The sequence below is a fragment of the Prionailurus viverrinus genome, chromosome F2, assembly GCF_022837055.1.
Source record: "Prionailurus viverrinus isolate Anna chromosome F2, UM_Priviv_1.0, whole genome shotgun sequence".
Taxonomy (NCBI): Eukaryota; Metazoa; Chordata; class Mammalia; order Carnivora; family Felidae; genus Prionailurus; species Prionailurus viverrinus.
Window position 1 is genome coordinate 52,754,680 of NC_062578.1, and position 17,821 is coordinate 52,772,500.

The 17,821-nt window shown below is 35.0% G+C and overlaps 1 protein-coding gene across 4 annotated transcripts in view; it reads right to left on the bottom strand.

The window, feature by feature from the left end:
- Window positions 1-17,821, bottom strand: part of ANGPT1 (angiopoietin 1) — a 242,237-nt gene that overhangs the window by 45,795 nt on the left and 178,621 nt on the right. For all 4 annotated transcript variants that reach the window (XM_047842771.1, XM_047842770.1, XM_047842772.1 and 1 more), the window contains exons 5-6: window positions 10,678-10,805; window positions 2,074-2,175 (exon numbers count right to left, since the gene is read on the bottom strand). In XM_047842771.1, the coding sequence (XP_047698727.1) occupies window positions 2,074-2,175; window positions 10,678-10,805 (230 nt within the window). The remainder of the gene's footprint in view (window positions 1-2,073; window positions 2,176-10,677; window positions 10,806-17,821) is intronic.

The window sequence follows — 17,821 nt, forward strand, 5'->3', positions numbered from 1 at the left end:
GAGATGCTGCATTTCTCAGAAGCTCCCAGACAATGCTAGTGCTGCTGGTTTCTGGACCACAACACACGGTAAGGAGCAGGCTACCTCCACCCAGTCAATTTAAATAGCTATCAGACAGTTTATACCTAAATGTTTTGCTTTCCCTTCAGGTTACAGCCCCATCCATTCAGTGCTTGCACCTTATAGGATAAGTTCACTTGTTCAAAATCCACAAGAATTTAAAGCATTATTAATGATGTAATCAGGCTAGAGTAGACACCAGTGAGTCTGCATTTTTTGAGACTATAAACTATTAAATAGACTGAGCACACTGGTCTTGGTTTTTAATAGCTAGCAACACAAAATGAGCTTATAGTCAGGTAAATCTATCCATCCGTTAAATACCAGGTTCTTAAGCTAATTTGTCACTTTCATCCTATACTCTTACTTAATTTTGTGTATTTTTGGTCTAGGTGGAAGACTACATTTATCTCTGTAGAATTCTATCTTGTTGGCTGTAGCTTTCCTTTCTATCTTGAATTCATGCTTTTTTGAAGACATTAAGGTTCCAACTTTATATAACTCTAAACTTTATTAACCTACATTCAGAGTATTCAACTATGTATCTGATAATAAATATAGTAGACACAGAGACACCACAAGAGATGCCCTTCATTTACTCAAATCATTTTAACTGTCATTTGACCAACTATGAACCTACTAATGTGTACAGTGTGATGTCTATTAGCTACAGTTTTCACACATTTTCTATAAGAATATTAAGACAGAGCTTAGACTCATACATTTCTCTTCACCTTTTCTTTAACCTTCTGAGAGGGGAATTTGTCAAAAGTTAGTCAAAACAAGAATTACCCAGAACATTTAGATGTAAATTATGGAATTAGTCCATAAATGGAAGCCTCTTCCATTATTGCATCTTGACATTCTGTCAGCAGATTTTAATAGTTAATTTAGTAGGCATTGACTCTATGACTATTGGATTGTGCATTATTTAAAGTATGTACTATAGGAGCGCCTGGGTGGCTCAGTTGGTTGAGTGTCTGACTTTGGCTCAGGTCATGATCTCACGGTTCTTGAGTTGGAGCCCCACATCGGGCTCTGTGCTGACAGTGTAGAGCCTGGAGCCTGCTTTGGATTCTGTGTCTCCCTCTCTCTCTGCTCCTCCCCCACTCACACACACACACACACTCTCTCTCTCTCTCTCAAAAATAAAGATTAAAAAAATATAAACTATCTACTATATTATCTTCAAAAAGTTGATCTCCCAACTTGCTGACTTTCCTCTTAAAATGGAGACAGTTAATAGGTTTGATATAAAAAATGAATAAGAATTTATGTATAGGGCTGTGTCATATTAAGCATTAGAAAGATTAGCTACGATGATAGTGATGGTGACCAGTGATGTCTGCTATAATTCTGGAGACCCCAGTGAACCATGCTTCACAGTTCACACCCTTGTGTACTCCTTGAATCTTGAATGTACACTGGCCCTCTCATTAACTCTAACCAAAGGAAGCAGTAGAAGTGATACAGTACCATTTCTGGGTCTAATAAACCTTAAAAAGATTTATTTTTGTGCTTGAGGGATGCCAACTGTCACATAAGAAGTCTGATAACCCTGGATCACCATACTGGGAGAAGCCCAACCCAGCCACATGGAGGAGCTCTTAGTCAACACCCAGCAACAACTTGCCAGCTACATGAGTGAGGCCACTGGAAGTACCTCTCCATAATCCAGAGCCATGCACACCTCCTTTGACCTGGATCATGTACTCAACCTGGGTCTGAGTTCTAGCTTTCCCCACCCTCATTCAACCAGGAACAAATCCAGATAATACATAACAGTTCACCAAATAATTTCAGTAATACATTTTTCTTTCTGATGCACATATGGAAATCATTTACTGAAAATGATTTATGAGTGTTTTGTGTTTAATAAAAATAATGTGACTAATGTATCATTTTATTTTTAAAATAACTGAAAAAACACCTAAAAGTACAAGGGCTTATCACACAGTGTGGTGAAGGTAACCTCATGATAAAACATCAAAAAACTAAATTCCTCCATCTTACCATTTTATAATCTTTCCAACCTCTTTGGAAATCCAGACTTCCATCTTCGCGATGTTGTATTACGGTCCAACCTCCCCCATTAAGATCCATATTGCAAAATACCTAATAGAGATAGGGAAAACAAAGTCAAGTGAAAATTATGTCTGCTTTAAAGAAAAGAGCATCAAATATGTTTCAAAACCAGAAATAGGATAGGTAGGCCCACAGATAAATTAAATAAAAATTACTATGTGAAAAATCTTGGTTTAGATATCTTATTGGCTATTTAGTTTTATATTAGAATTGTTTCTGATTACGTTCCATCATATTACTTAAATTGCCTGTAAAAATTTAAATCAGTGAGCTGAAAATTGTCTCAGTGTCAGATTATAAAAAAATTTTTAAGAAGTTTTATCTTGAATGGTAATAGGCACTTATGTATGTTCAATTTTAAAAAATGCTATCTAGGTTTCTAAAATTACAGACCACTTTATTGCCAAAACATAAGACTCAGAATTCTTAAATATTTAATTAATTGAAATGGTAATAATAATAATAATAATTTTGAAAAGATAATTAAAAATCATATATATTTAGCTATTACATATTTCATTGCACATTAACTCCTGTATAGTTACATACTACAATCATTAGTCTTGGTGGTTCAGTATTATATTAGAGGCAAAATTTGGTCCACAGCATATGGAGAACATATTATTTGCTTAAACTTTTGTCATGAACAATAATAGGAGAATATGACATACTATATTCCTTTTGAGTGTGACAAGCATTTCTTCCCCCTGTGGAAAGTTAGCCAATGCTATCAAAGACTTATACTCATTTCAATTACTCTAAAACAATAGTATTTATTTAGAAATTGATTCATTTCCCCCAGAGTCCACCCAGAGAGAGAAACATATCTGTAACAGGATTATCTTCAGAGAGTAATCACTGTAATTGATGTAGTAGGGATGTGGCAGTTTGATTATTCAAGGTCCTAGACATGGAGAACACCATTCCCCTGGCAGTTGACTGCTAATGCATTGTGGAGTCTGGCTAAAGGTATAGATATGATGCAACAGTGGCAGACAGGCTGTGTGGGCACAGTGCTAAGTCTGAGTAAAGGAAAAACCTCAAGCGTTTTCCCTGAAGCCCTCAGTCTGGAGCACAAATGGCTAAGGGGTATGAAAACAATGGCAACAACTGTCATTCAAAGGACAAATTGTCCATGTACTTCCTCAGAGTGAAAGGAACTACGAGACAGTTGCCTCTTTGGGAGCATATAAATTAAGCAAACTGCTCTCCAGAGGGTTCTTCCTCTAATTTCACAACAGTCACCCATCAGTGTATCTTTATTGTCCCTAGGAATTGACCCACATCCAAGATTATAAATTGAAATTCCACTCCCTGTCCCAAGGTTCCCCTTCTACTAATCCCTTAACCAATCTGTACCCACTCTTTGGCCTCAACCCAACCTCTAGCTACTCTTTCCTCCTCCCCAATTCTAACTGATTCATTCACTTAGTTTTTACTCAAACAGCATTTTGGGGCATTGATTCTGTGTTACACTTGGGTATACTATGATGAAGAAAAACTGGATCTTGTCCTCAAAATGCCTAGACGTTTCAATAGTGATTGTTCCTGTAGGCTTATGGAGATGTAGGAGTTCATAATTTTCAACTCTAGTGACCTGAAGAAGATACAGACAGTGATATAAATGAACAATTTAAGTGGAGAGCTAACATACAAGAAAAGACACATAGAATTTGAGGTAGCATAGTCACCCAAAGGGAGGGGGTGGTTTAATGAACAGCTGCAAACGATCTAGTGGAGGTTGACCACAAGGATAAGAATATGGATAAGAGACTAAAGGAATAAGAAAGCAATCACCAATAACAATAGCATGCTTGCTGTTTAGTGCTAGATAATTTAAACACTATATACGTATTTTCTAACTTATCTCACAATAATGACATAGATATGATTATTATCTCTATTTTTCAGATGAAAAAAAAACAGTGCTTAGAGTGTTTCACTAACTTACTAATGGCTATTATTAATAAGAAGTACTGGATCTAGGATTTGAACCTCATGTCTACCTAATTCAAAATTATACTGGGAGTAATCTGCTTAAAAGCAGTGGCTAAGAGCATGGAAATGGATTATTTGAAGAAGTAAAAGGTGGAAAGACATGTATATGTGGGGAAGGAGAAGGATCCAAGAATGGGTTGATGGAGGTAAAATACATCAATAACCTTTAGGTAGGCAGGGACTTCATCTTATTTGTCACTGTCTCCACTGCCTAGAACAGGGCCTAGCCTATAGCATGTACTAAATGAGTATCTGTTGAATAAATGAAGATGCAAGAAGGAAAGATAAAATAGGAAAACCTGATCCACAGAATGCAGTGAAAGTTGGGGATAGATTTTGATTCGGGGAAGTGATCCACTTAATCAAAATATTCCAGAGAAGTCAAGAGAAATAAGGATTAAGAAAATGCACACTTAAATTTAAAATGAAGGAGTCATTTGTGACCTTGAGGAGACAACTGCAGGATTCCAATGATAATAAAATCCAGATGGCACAGGTTAAAGAAGGCATAGGTGGTGATTCAAGTGGCCAAGGTGGAATTTTACTGATGATATTTAATAAGAGTAATTGAAAGTGTCAAGGAAACATTTCGCTAGAGGAAACTAGTGTCATTTGTTTTTTTTTTTAATTTTTAATGTTTATTTATTTTTGACAGAGAGAAAGAGTGGGAGAGGGGCAGAGAGAGAGGAAGACACACAATCCGAAGCAAGCTCCAGGCTCTGAGCTGTCAGCACAGAGCCCGACGCGGGGCTCGAACTCACAAACCACGAGATCATGACCTGAGCCGAAGTTGGACACTCAACCGGCTGAGCCACCCAGGCACCCCTAGTGTCATTTGTTTCTTAATTAAAGTTTTACCCTGCCTTAATTGGTTTACCCTGCCAGAATTTTTTCCAGATTTTTATTTTTTAATGGACACTGATTGCCTGGAAGTTTGCTAAACTGTGTTTGCAAACTTATATACTCAGGGAAAGGAATAACTACATTTGTAAATATATGTTGAGTAGAGAAAACTATTCTTCACAGTTTTGTTATTACTATTATCTATGTTATTAAAAGCCTAGACAAAGTTTTAAAATCATTCACAAATTTTAGACAAAGAAATTTCCTTTTAAACAAATGTATTCAGTAACTTGAGAATGTTAAGATGTTCTACAAGCACTTCTTAGATAAAGACCAGAGAGAGTCAGAGCTACATGGAGAGAGAGAGGTTACTCAGGCAGATTACCAGGTTGGAAGCTGAGGTGCAGAGAAGGTAACAGGTTGGACATATGCTCCACAATTCTTATCCTGACTTAATAATAACAGCAATGATAATAGTTGCCTTTGTGGACTATGATCACAATAGAGATGAATAACATATTGGTTAGGGGCTGGGACCTGGATGCCAAATTGCCTGTGTTCAAATCTCCACTCTTTTCTCTCTATCGCTTAGATCTTTGCAAAGACTAAATGAGTCAGTGCATGTAGAATTTTTCAAATAGTGCCTGGCACATAATAGGCTTTGTCATTACTCTCATCTCATAGATGTATTTTACATAGGAGATAGTATGTGTTTACATTATGCATTATATAATCTGTATAATATCTTACATATTACAGCACATATTTTCTGTAATATCTTACATATTATACTATAGTTTACTATTATAATTACCATTGCATATAATTTGTTTATAATAAGAATAATATGAAATGTACAAAGTCAAACCCATGGCAGTTCAATAAATTGTCCTTATGATTGCCAGCTTAATAATATGTTATATTAATATAGTTTATATATTTTATATACTTATAATATAGTAATATAATATCTAATATAAATATAATCATATTGACACCACTAATTTTTGAGCATGCTACTTTTTATTATATATCTATTTAAGCAGTTGGATTCACTATAGCCAAAAAAACCCAAAAAAAACCAAAAAAAACCCACCAAACATGTTATTTCTTGTCAGAAGAAAAACAAAAAAGCCTATGCTTAACAGATGAAGGAAGTTTAAGAAAATAGGTGGTTGATTTCAAAAGATTTGACATGAAAGGACTTGAAAAGTTCACTCGCCAATATTGTGTGGTCTGTGCTATCTGGTGGTGTCCTTCCTGGAGACAAGGGCCCTACTACATTTACAATGCCTGTTGTATTTATTGATCATATGACTTGGGCTTAACTCTATCCAAGAAAAGATTGAACTGGCTTCTATCCCAGGCAAGGTCAAAGCTTTCAAGCATTAAATACCTTTTAACATAATACAGAGATTTAAACCCAAACAAAAAAAGGAAATTTGATTCACATAGTTCTTATGGTTTTATGCTCCATACAAGTTGGAATGATTAGGCTTGAGGATGTTAATTATTTTTCCATAAACTTAAATAAAAAAAGGCTCAACACATTTGCTATGGTCCTTTCCCAAGAATTAGGGGACTTATAATTCAGAAACAAATTTTTAATATTTTACAATAAGCAGAGTTATGATTTAATGGTTTGGTTTTTTGGATTAAACTAAACTGGCTATAAAGAATTTAGTTTTAGAAACTCATGAAATGAAAGGAAAAATCCTACTTCCTACTACTATGCATTGAAGATAATTCAGAGAGAAAAATAACCACAGTCATTAGAAACACAAAAGTAAAAAATAAATACATGAATGATCTGATCCTTGTATTTTATCTGCTTGAAAAATTAAATAGTCCTAGGAAACTGCCTTTGACTTCTACATCTCATTTGAAAAGATAATACTGATCTTTGCAGACATTATTTCTTGGAAGGGAGTGATGTCCGAAAAATAACTATAAAACAGTTCTGTATGCTTGCAACTCTTACTCTGCCTAAAAGATGAACACTTTGTAATAGTTTGTGTCAACTGCCTAATAGCTCAATTTTGTTGATTGGTCCATATCCCATATCTTACATATATGAACTTTTTGTTTTATTTTTATAGGCTGGCCTTAAGTTTCTAACCCTTGCTAGAGCTAGAGTTTCTGCAAGCATTACAATAAGCAAAGATTGTGCCAAGCATATCCAAAGGTAGCACTGAATTTTAGATCTACAAAGCACAATCTACTCAGAAGAGTGAACATCTGATGCATTTTCCAAGCATTTTTATAGAGAATTCCAATGATTTATATCAACATAGGAGAAGAAAGTGAGATTATAAGGTAGAAAGGAGCAGGGTGGCTTATAATCAGAACATGAATCAATTTTACGATAATAAACCCTCTCCTGTGTCACTCACATAGGTTCATATTTAAAAAATATAAATGGTGCAACTTTAGTCACCAAGAAAACAAACAAAATTATCTTACTTAGCTCCCTCTCCGCTGTACTCCCCTCCGCCGCCCCCCCCCCCCACCGCCCCCAAGAGATACTGTGTGGAGTTGATGCCTTTATTACAAAGCCTGTGTTCGATACTTACTATGTGATTTGGGCAAGTTATTTTTCTAAAATAGGGACAACGGGAGCACCTATCCCATAGAGTTATCGAAAAGAGTCAACAAATGAGTTTTTACATCTAAAGTGCTTAGAATAGACCTGGCAAACTGTGAATGCATTTGAATTCCTGTATTGACCAGCTTCTAAATTATACTAGGGAAAAGTCATACAATAATTTTTCTTACTAATGCCATGCTAAATGAGATTTTAAAAAATTGCTATGTATGAAAAAGCACAGGTTTATCAATCTAAAGTTTCCATAATAGAACTGCATTAGTACTTGTGAGAGGACCTGTGATCATAAAGGGGAAAGAATAAAACAAAGGAAGGAACACCCAAGTCAAGAAGAAAGCCGAAGTCTTTCTCCTTTCTGTTCAGTGATCGCTTTCTCTCACTATGCTCTGCTATTTCCAATAAAACTAAAATCTCATGATAGTCCTGACCAGACAACATGTGAACTTCCTTCCTCTGGGGCTGTCTCCACAGTGATAAAAATTTGCCTCTTATACGTTTATACTGATATTATTGTCAACCTGCTCAGGCTATTATTTTTTCTTAGGCCCAAACCTTAAAGCTTGACTAAGCAGATATTTGGCACTTGTGAATTTAATATTTTAGATGTAATTTATTCAGGAACAACCCTGAAGCTCCATCACATGCAAAATCCACCATTTTGCAGAGGTGTAGGTTGAAATCATGCTATCCTGATGAAACCAACACAGAAGTCAGCCAGTGAACTAGTGAACTGAATTCTCCAACCCACTCTTTTATGTAAATATTAAAAGCAAATTTGTTCAAGATTATGAGTTAAGATAGTATATTTTTCTTCCGTCCTAACAGGAGCAGTGATTCTGAAACAGCCTGTGCATCATTTGTATCTCAAACTGGTGGTAGTTATACATGAATTAAAATACATGAAATGATCAAAACTTTATTTGTAATGTCCTCTCTGCCAAAACCCAGGGCCATGTGACAGTACTGGGTGATAGAGTGAAAAGGATTCTGAAAGTGTGAATGTTAATCTAAAAACCTTAAAACTTGTTTTATTTTTATATTCATTTATGTCATAGAATCATTAGATGTCTAAAGGAAGGTCACTTAATATTTTTAGATAACTTTATTGTTATAGTCAAATTCTATTTTAGTGGAACTGACAATAATTTGGGGATTCTTTCAGGTCTTGGGGAATACTGTAGGTAAATTATAGAGTATTTCTGTTAGCTCCACTCCTCTCTCCCAGGACAGTTTCTGATACACTTAAACACTACTATGGATGGTGTGTGAGTATGTGGGTGTGTATACATGTGTAAATTCAATACCAATTGAATTTACGCTTAAGTATTCTTTTAAGATATCAGCAAGTATAGTAAGAAGGCTTCATTATCATAAGATCCAAAGGATTCAAAATGTTTCCCTTTACAATAAGTTACCCTCTTCTCTTTACTACCAGAGTCACCATTGTACCTTCACAGTTTTTTTCCCCCTTTTAATCCATGGAGCACTTAATTTAAGTGAGGTTTTGCACAGAAGCCCCAAATGAAAAACAGGTGAAACTAAACTTCTTTGGTGGGTGGCCCAGGTAGCAATGTATGGAACTCCCCCCCCCCCCCACCCTTCCTCATTATAGAACAGCATGAAAGGACTCTTTTAGAAGAATTTTTTTCTGAGGAAATGGAAAAAAAAAAAACAAAAAACACTGAGCTAACTTAAACCACTAATCCTTACTGAAATGAGGAGAGACAGGATGTTGGGAGAGTCCAGACTCTGCTCTTGACAATGATGTAACATCTGGCACACTGGTCTCTAAGATGCATTTCTTTCACCCATCGAAAGAGACTAATAATCAAGAAGACTAAATTAGACTGACTTACTGTATACTACATGGAAGTGTTGGTATTATCATCAGAAGGTCATTTATTCATTCATTCAAACACATATTTACTGAAGACTTGCTATGTGCCAGACACTGTGCTGGGTCCCAGAAAATCAAAGACACAGTCCTTGCCTTGTAGAACCCTGCTGGTGAGAAAGTCATTCAAAGCTGCTTGAGGGAATTAGGAAAGGCCTTCTAAGAACACTTGCTCAGTATCCACAGGAAATGAGGACATGGGACTGGTAATTTAGGTGGGGCAAAGAGAAGAGGAAAGTTGTTTCATCTTTTGAGCATGGAACATTACAAAGGCAGGTGGTCTTCCTGGAGCTTTGGGTCCCTCTTGGCACCTTGGGCTACATAAAGCTTTTACATGTCAAAGAGCATGGCTCTCCTCAAGGCTCTCCTCAAGGCTCTCCATATATTCTGCTTCAAACAGACTGTCTCAATCCCTACATCTCCACAGTATGTTGTAATTATCTGTGTAACTGTCTGTCTTCACCACTACAGTGGGATCTGTTTGTTCTATATTGTGTCCCTAGGCAGGGACTGATGAATGACACTCACTGAATATGTATTGAGTGAAGGAATGGATGGATGATTTAATGAATAAATAGGGGAAAAGCATATATAAAGGAAATATGACAGCAGGAACATAGTGTTTGCTTCAAAGTTTACTTTGGATCTTACTCAACATACTGATGAATCCTATCATCCAACCTACTCTTTTAGGTAAACATGAAAAGCAAATCCTATCAAGATTGTGAGTTAAGATAGAATACGTTTCTCCCACCCTAATAGGAGCAATGATTCTGCAAACAGTTATATGACCCTGGCTCCCCCTCTACAAGTATCTGGACTGTATATGATATGTGCCATCTGGGTCCTTGGGACTTTGAAGATTGCTCCTAACTCTTCTCCATGTACTTGAAGTGCATACTACTTCAACATGTAATCTATGCAAGGCAAGCATTTATGAGCAATGGGACATCCCAGAAATGAACAGAGGATAAATAGAAAACTTTGTGAAAGAGGGACAGGAGGTGTGGGGTTGGGGGAGGTCTGTACAATAGGGTTTTCATCTTTTATGGACCTGGCAAACAGTATCTTTGGGAGAAAAGAGCTCAGGCATATATATTTTCAGTTTAACAAGCCCACAAATCAATCTGATTATTCAGCAATTCAACTAGGATCTGCTTTACATCTCGTAAACAAACACTTCTGGTTTTACCTTTTTGGGTTCTGGCATATTATTAATATAAATAGTGTAGATTCCACTTTTATTAAAACCAGCTTGATATACATCTGCACAGTCTCTAAATGGTTTCTCTTCCTCTTTTTTTCCTCCCTTTAGTAAAACTGCAAAAAAAAAAAAATTGCAATATGTGAACAAGAATATCAGTACCATTAGTACCCAAATGGACTCCAACTATAACTAAGCAAGCCTTTATTTCCTCCAAACAAATGTCAATATTGCATTTACTGACAAATAAATCACAAAGACAATAATAGATCTGACCTGACTCACAAAATTACAAAAGTAATGGAAAAATCTGTAGAGCCATTTCTAACTGAACACTTTTTAATATTTTGTTTAATTCCTTAAATCCTGTTTTTCTCTATAACTTCTAAAACATCAATTCAAGGGACAAATGACGTGATCGTGTAACACCTCTAACTGGCAATAATTATGTCAATTTTCTTGCAAAATTTCTAAAATGTTCTCACCTACATTTCATAGGAAACTTTTAAAAAATGCTAGAGCATTTTTGGAGGAGGAAGAGATAAAGATCACAAATTCAAACATAAAAATACAGTATGGAGGTTTAAAATGCTAAAGTAGGCAGTATTGTTTTTCTGTGGCTTTAGACTGATAAGCTCCTAGAAATTTTTATTTAAATTTTTTTTTAAATAATTAGATTTAGAAAGTAGAAAAGAGCCTCTAACCTTATTTACCTAGAAACAAAAGGGAACCGAACTTTGGTTTTTATATAATGCCTGAAGTTAAGCTATCAGGCCAATAAAACACAAATAAAAGAACACAAATGAGTAAGTTTTGAAATGAACTTATATAGGGGAAGAGTTCAGTGAAGGGTGGAAGTCAAATGGAAAAGGAAATTTAATTAGAGAGGCTCTCCTGAGAACTTAAGTTTATTCATTGAACTTCATCCATTATGAAGTTCTCATTAGTGAAATAAAAATACAAAAATGACTCATATTTAGTAGTCCTTTGCTAAAGATACACATGGCATATGTATAAAATATTTATAATTAGTATTTTCTAATAAATATATATGTTAGTAATTTGTTGCATTAACCCCTCCAAGAAGTTTTTTTAGGATTATCTTATCATCTTGACCTTAAAGTCTCATGTTATTTAATAAATACCTGCTTTCAATCACTTTGAGTCACGATGGCCTTTTATACTGAGAATATCAAAGGTATATTATTTAACAATGTTTTAAAATTGATTTTACATGCTCTAACAATCTAAAACACTAGCCTGATTTAAATGTAAGATGCATGAGGTTATTAATTGATAGGTAATTTATAGGTAATGTACTAATTTATAGGTAATTATAGGTGATTAATTAGGAAGTCTAAATTGGTGCAAAGAATGACTATCTCAGTATAAATACTTCAAACTTTCAAAAATAATTATATTTAAAGGAAATAAAACATCCACTCAGATACACTACCATAACAAAAATACAGAATTATAACTTTTAATAGTGTCACGGTTTTCTGTATAGCTCATATCTGTGCTAATGGTTTTGCCTACTTACATAAATAATTACAGCTGCAGTATCAACACAGAATAAGTAATCAGAAGACTACACATTCATTTGACAGTGAAGAAGCACTGCACAGAATGTATGCAAATAGCAATTTTAAAATGAATATATAAATGCTTGTTCAAAAGCCCTCTTTAATTGTAATGGGTGTGTTGATGGGTTATGTGAAGGTAATATTCTGAAAAACATCAACACAGTTCATTTGTGCTTGCTTATTTTAAGTTAATGGACTACTAAACAAAACCTTCCTAAATTCTAAATGTTTAATCTGTTGAAAAAAGTTGAAAATAACCAAATTAGATGCAAAAAAAAGGGGGGGGATGTAAAGAAATGCCAAAAAAATTTAAGCTCCTTTGTGAAGATGAACACAGGAAGATGTGGTCAAGAGGAATTCAACGGTAAACCCAGTTTTCTTTTTTGGGTAAGAAATGGAGAAAGTCACTTATCTAAGGAGAAAATGCTTCTCTTACTGAATAGACCACTTCCTGCTCTCCCTTATTTAGTTATGCAGTGAGAATATGCACCCTTCCCACTTCTCTGTCATCCACTCCTCTTTTCTTTTCCATTTCAGGAAGATGTTGGTGAAGAGGCCCTTGTGTGGGAAAAGGGAAACCCACACACGTTTTCAATAACAGAGAAAAAAGAAAAACGTTGAGTATTACTTTATTTTTCCGGAAACTAACCGTATAAAAGTGATGTCCAAACCGTGAATATAAGTCTTATAACTGGAAAAATGCTTTGAGTATTCCACCATAAAAGGTACAGATAGTACTATGGTTATACTGTGGAGTTCTTGTTGTTGCAATGGCAACATAACCTTATGAAGATGTTTCATTTTCTTGAAATATGGTTTGGCATTTTTGAAAAATAGAAACACATTCTTTGCAGAAGAAATAGTCATTCTTTCCAGAAAAATTGGACTTCTTGTATTTAATTACTTATTAATTAGTAAATATTATGCTTGAAAGCTCGATCCAGGCCATAGTTTAGAGTATTGAAGGATTTAAAATCAGTTTAAAAGCTCTGTTCACAGCTCTCCTTTGACATTTGTACTATATACTATCGTTTGGAAAAGGTCCCTTCTATAAACTACAAAGTGGAGCAGTTATACATGTCTCCGAGGCAAGTGTATGAATTATGTTACTCAGAACAGAGTGACTGAATTATATTAAGAACTCAAGAAGTGGTAGTTATTATTAATGTTACAGTAATAATAATAATATGATTAATGGGCAACACTATATTATTATTCTCTCTTATAGAAGGGACACTAGCAGGCTGGGAAAGGCCACCAAGTCTAGCCAATGGAGTAGTGATCTTCCACCCTCAAATCCAACATTATAGCTGCCCAAGTATTAGGGAGTTACAATTGATTGGTTACATTAGGATTATATTGAACTGGCCTCTCCTTGTCAGAGTTGGCTAACTGGTTTATTTTATTCATCGACTGCATCACATCATACTATTGTTAAAGTCTTAAAAAAAAAAAACAGGTAATCTAATCTTGCTGCATATACAAACTTCCTCTGAACAGTTAAAATTTAAAGATTATTTCAGATGAAATGTATTTAATAACCCATTGTTAATAAAGGTTTTAATTCCATAACTTTAATTTGCATGACTAATTATTTTCTTTGTTAATTACTAGAGATGTACAGCTACATATTATAAAACTGGGCACATAGTAAACATTTTAAAACACAGGAAAACAATAAAAAGATGAATTTAATGAACATTACAAGTGTCAGAACTAAGGATACATTTTTATAGGAGATCTTAAGTTTCAAAAAATTAATAAAATTAATAAAAAATAAATTAATAATAAAATCAATAAAAATAGAAGATGATATCTGGAGGAATTCATGGTAAGTGACAAGAGATGGATATGGAAAACATGGTGGCGGAGGATATAACAAGCATCAACTGGACAGAGCCAGGGGGAGTGAACTGGAAACCTTATTGAGGTGTTAATCTATCTGTCAGAGTAGTTTAAATTTTTTATAATAACAGACTGGTTTAAAAGCATGAATTAAAAAATTAATCTTTATATCTAAAAGTTCCCTCTTTGATCACACGCTATTTTCTTTTCCTCTTCCATTCCTTAATTCTTAATGAGTCTGTCTTTCCACTAATTGAGTCTGGAGGCCCACCATTACTATCAGTCCCTTACTAAGCCTTCCTTGCTTTCCTTTCTTCCTAACTTCTATCACAAAGTCAGGCATTACAAACAGTTCAGGTGGAATTCATGGTGCTCTCCACCCACTGTCTTTTCCTCTACTAATCCCTTGCATGGATAAATTCCAACTCAAGGAAGGGCATTTTTTCATTCTCTCATCCCTGCTTCCAGATGGCAAACACTAAAATGAGGCTATTTAATGACATCCAAATGCATGTTTTCTAAACGCAGCTATGTTCTCCATGCTGCTCATTCAAACCCTTGGTCCTTTCTAATAGATTTTCTATTATACTTCCTGAAAAGTGTACTTCAGTCCTTTCCACTTTTCCAAGGCTAAATCTTACTTCTATCATTCTCATTCTTTATATATGACTTTGTTTTATGGTTTACTAAGAAGACCAAAGTCATTTGATATTTCCTCCACCTTATTCACCCATACTACAGAAGCCGGCTTTGCCTATCTTTTCCCTTGCCTTTTGTGTTGATCTCTCTTGGTCCCTTTACTATTCTCTAATTGTCCTTTCCCTTTCATCTTGAGTTCCCTTCCTCTCTTCACCTACCATATAGATATTGACTAAGATTCTACTCTCAGATCTCTATTTCTTATACATTTGCTCTTTTTGTAGCTATCTGTCATGGCTTCAAACTTCTACATAAAAGCTTTCTAAGATATAAGCATTTTGACATTGTATGTTTGCATCTCTCTTGACCTCCAGATCCATATTTCTATTTGTCTATTGGGCAGCTCCTACTGCTACCTCAACTTTCATTTGCTTAATGTTGCTTAATATTTCCTTCCAAATTCTGTGTTCTCTCTTTTCCTTACTAGTCCCACTACTCTCCCTTAGCTGCCATCAGTTAAAAAATAATGAAAGCCTAAATATAAAACAAATAGACTATGGCTTTTTAATTGGTTTTTCAATTTAAAAGCTTGCCTCCTGTCCCCTCTTAGTTTAATCTATGCTATATTAATTTACTCAACAAATATTGATTGAACATCTTCTATGTGCATGACTTTTCCTAGACAGTAAAGATACAAACATAAGAAAACCACAATCTTCTCTTAACGTAATCACAGTGTGATGGGAGAAAGACCTACAAGACCTACTATACATAGTAGGTCTTTCATTAGTAGGTCTTCCATGAAAACTCATGATAGCTGTATCCATGATTAGTACTTTCCATGTGGAGGAGAACTCAATTCAAGCTACCTTAAGCAAAAATTTAATTTATTCAATCATGAACAATCTAGAACCGAGTTTTAGGTAAAGCATAACCAGGTTTCAAAGAATGTGAACAGGAACTGGTTTCGCGCCTTTTTTTTTTCTTTTTGACTCAGTTGATGACTCTCTACCTGGTCACAAGATGACTAGCAACAGCTTCTAGAGCTATAATGTTAGCAGCTTAACTACAGCACCAAAGAGAGATAATGCACAATTTTTATTTTGGATATATGTGTCAAATTCATTGGGAATATTTAGGGAGAATATATTCTATCTGTAAACTTGGGAAAGGCTGTCCAGAAGAGATAACAGTTGAGTGAATAAAACATGTAAAACATTTATCTGAACTTAATTTTAAAAGCCTGGTATGGCAATTCAAAGACTTTATGCACACCAATATCAGCAAATAAATCTAGAAAGTCTCAGGAAAGAATCATTATTCATTCTTTTCATTTAGCCTTATCTCTATAGGCTAATCTCCATGATCTAAAGGGAAAGAATAGGAACACAAGCAGGTGCATGTATGTCTTTCACCAGCCAACATTCAGGCAATAAGACACCTGAGACCGTGATTGTAGCAACTGTTGACTTTATCTGGCTCTGCCTTTTATTTGCCCAATGAATTTAAATCCAGATGGCATGTCTGCCACTGGGCTGACTGGAGGGAAGAACCATAAAGCTTAGGAGGAGGGTCACTTCAATTCAGATGAACCCTCAAGAAAAAACTTCCTGGAATGTGGAATTGGTAATTCTGAGTCACAGGAAACCTAGTACAGAACACAGAAGGCAATTAGCCTTTGCTACCAAAAACAATGTAAAAAGCAGAAGGCCTTGATTCTACTAATTTCCTAATAAGTTGCTTTAAATGGATAAATTCTTTATTCCTTTAAAATCTTAGATGTGGTTAATGATTCCTACCTCTAGTATTTAGCAAACATCAGAATATATGTGGATCAAGTTATTGGTTTAAGGATAATCCTTATGTTACTTATTAGACCATCATCACTACAGAGAGCACAGTACAGGAACTGACCCTAAATCCATACATTTTCAATGTGACAGGTTACTGAAGTTAACTGAGCATATGGATAAGTAAATCACCATATCTGATAAGGTGCAAACAAGCAAACAACTGATTGATTAGATTCTATTCTTTTCAGCCAGGTGTGTGGGCATCTCATGGAAAAGCCATTTGAAGACGCTCTCTAGATTCCTAACTTATTTGAAAGGACTTTTAGAAATAAGAGAAGATAATACCTTACATTTCTAGGGTGTGGAAAATTAAAAGGTTTACAGGCAATACTCAACATTTCAATATTGTGTGGGTGGGTATTAAGGTGAGCAAAACTTACCAGTGACTCTATAAATACATATCACATGTATTTGCCATGTAGCAAGCCAGAAGCTTGAGGCTTCTGAACTGAAAATTTCCAAGTTGGCACTTTATTTTATATAAAAGATATGCATATGAACCTAAATATCTGGGGGTTGACATCTCAGCATGATTGTTTAACCTACAAAAATGGCAATTACATACAGTTTAATGTAGAATATTTATATTATATGTATTTATGTGTATATATGTACTATATAGAGTACACCTGAAGTCTTTGGGTAAGTAGCTAAAAGCTTCTTTTTAAAAAAATCTACTATTCTTTTCCCCACAGTCCCTCTAATCCTGGTATAAGAGAACACTTGAACATCATTCACTTGCTACATTATAATTTTAACTAAAGTTTTTGTTAAAATTTTTTTTCTAAAAAAAAAGCCCTATTCTATGTATGTGTATATTTTGTAGATAACTAGCCATCATCTTCTTGGTGGAACTATAATAATCATGATCATAATAAAATCAATTGGCATACTAGTATTAGTAACTAGCCCACTTACTATGTGTTCAACTCTGAATTTTGTGAGCCAAATATGTTTTATATGCTTTGTTTCATTAGTCGTCATAAATACCTCATGCGGTATATTTTTTTTTTTGAAAGGAGGAAAGCTAAGTTTACCTCCTTCTTTTTTTTTTTAACGTTTTATTTATTTTTGAGACAGAGAGAGACAGAGCATGAACAGGGAAGGGGCAGAGAGAGAGGGAGACACAGAATCAGAAGCAGGCTCCAGGCTCTGAGCCATCAGCCCAGAGCCTGACGCGGGGCTCGAACTCACGGACCGTGAGATCGT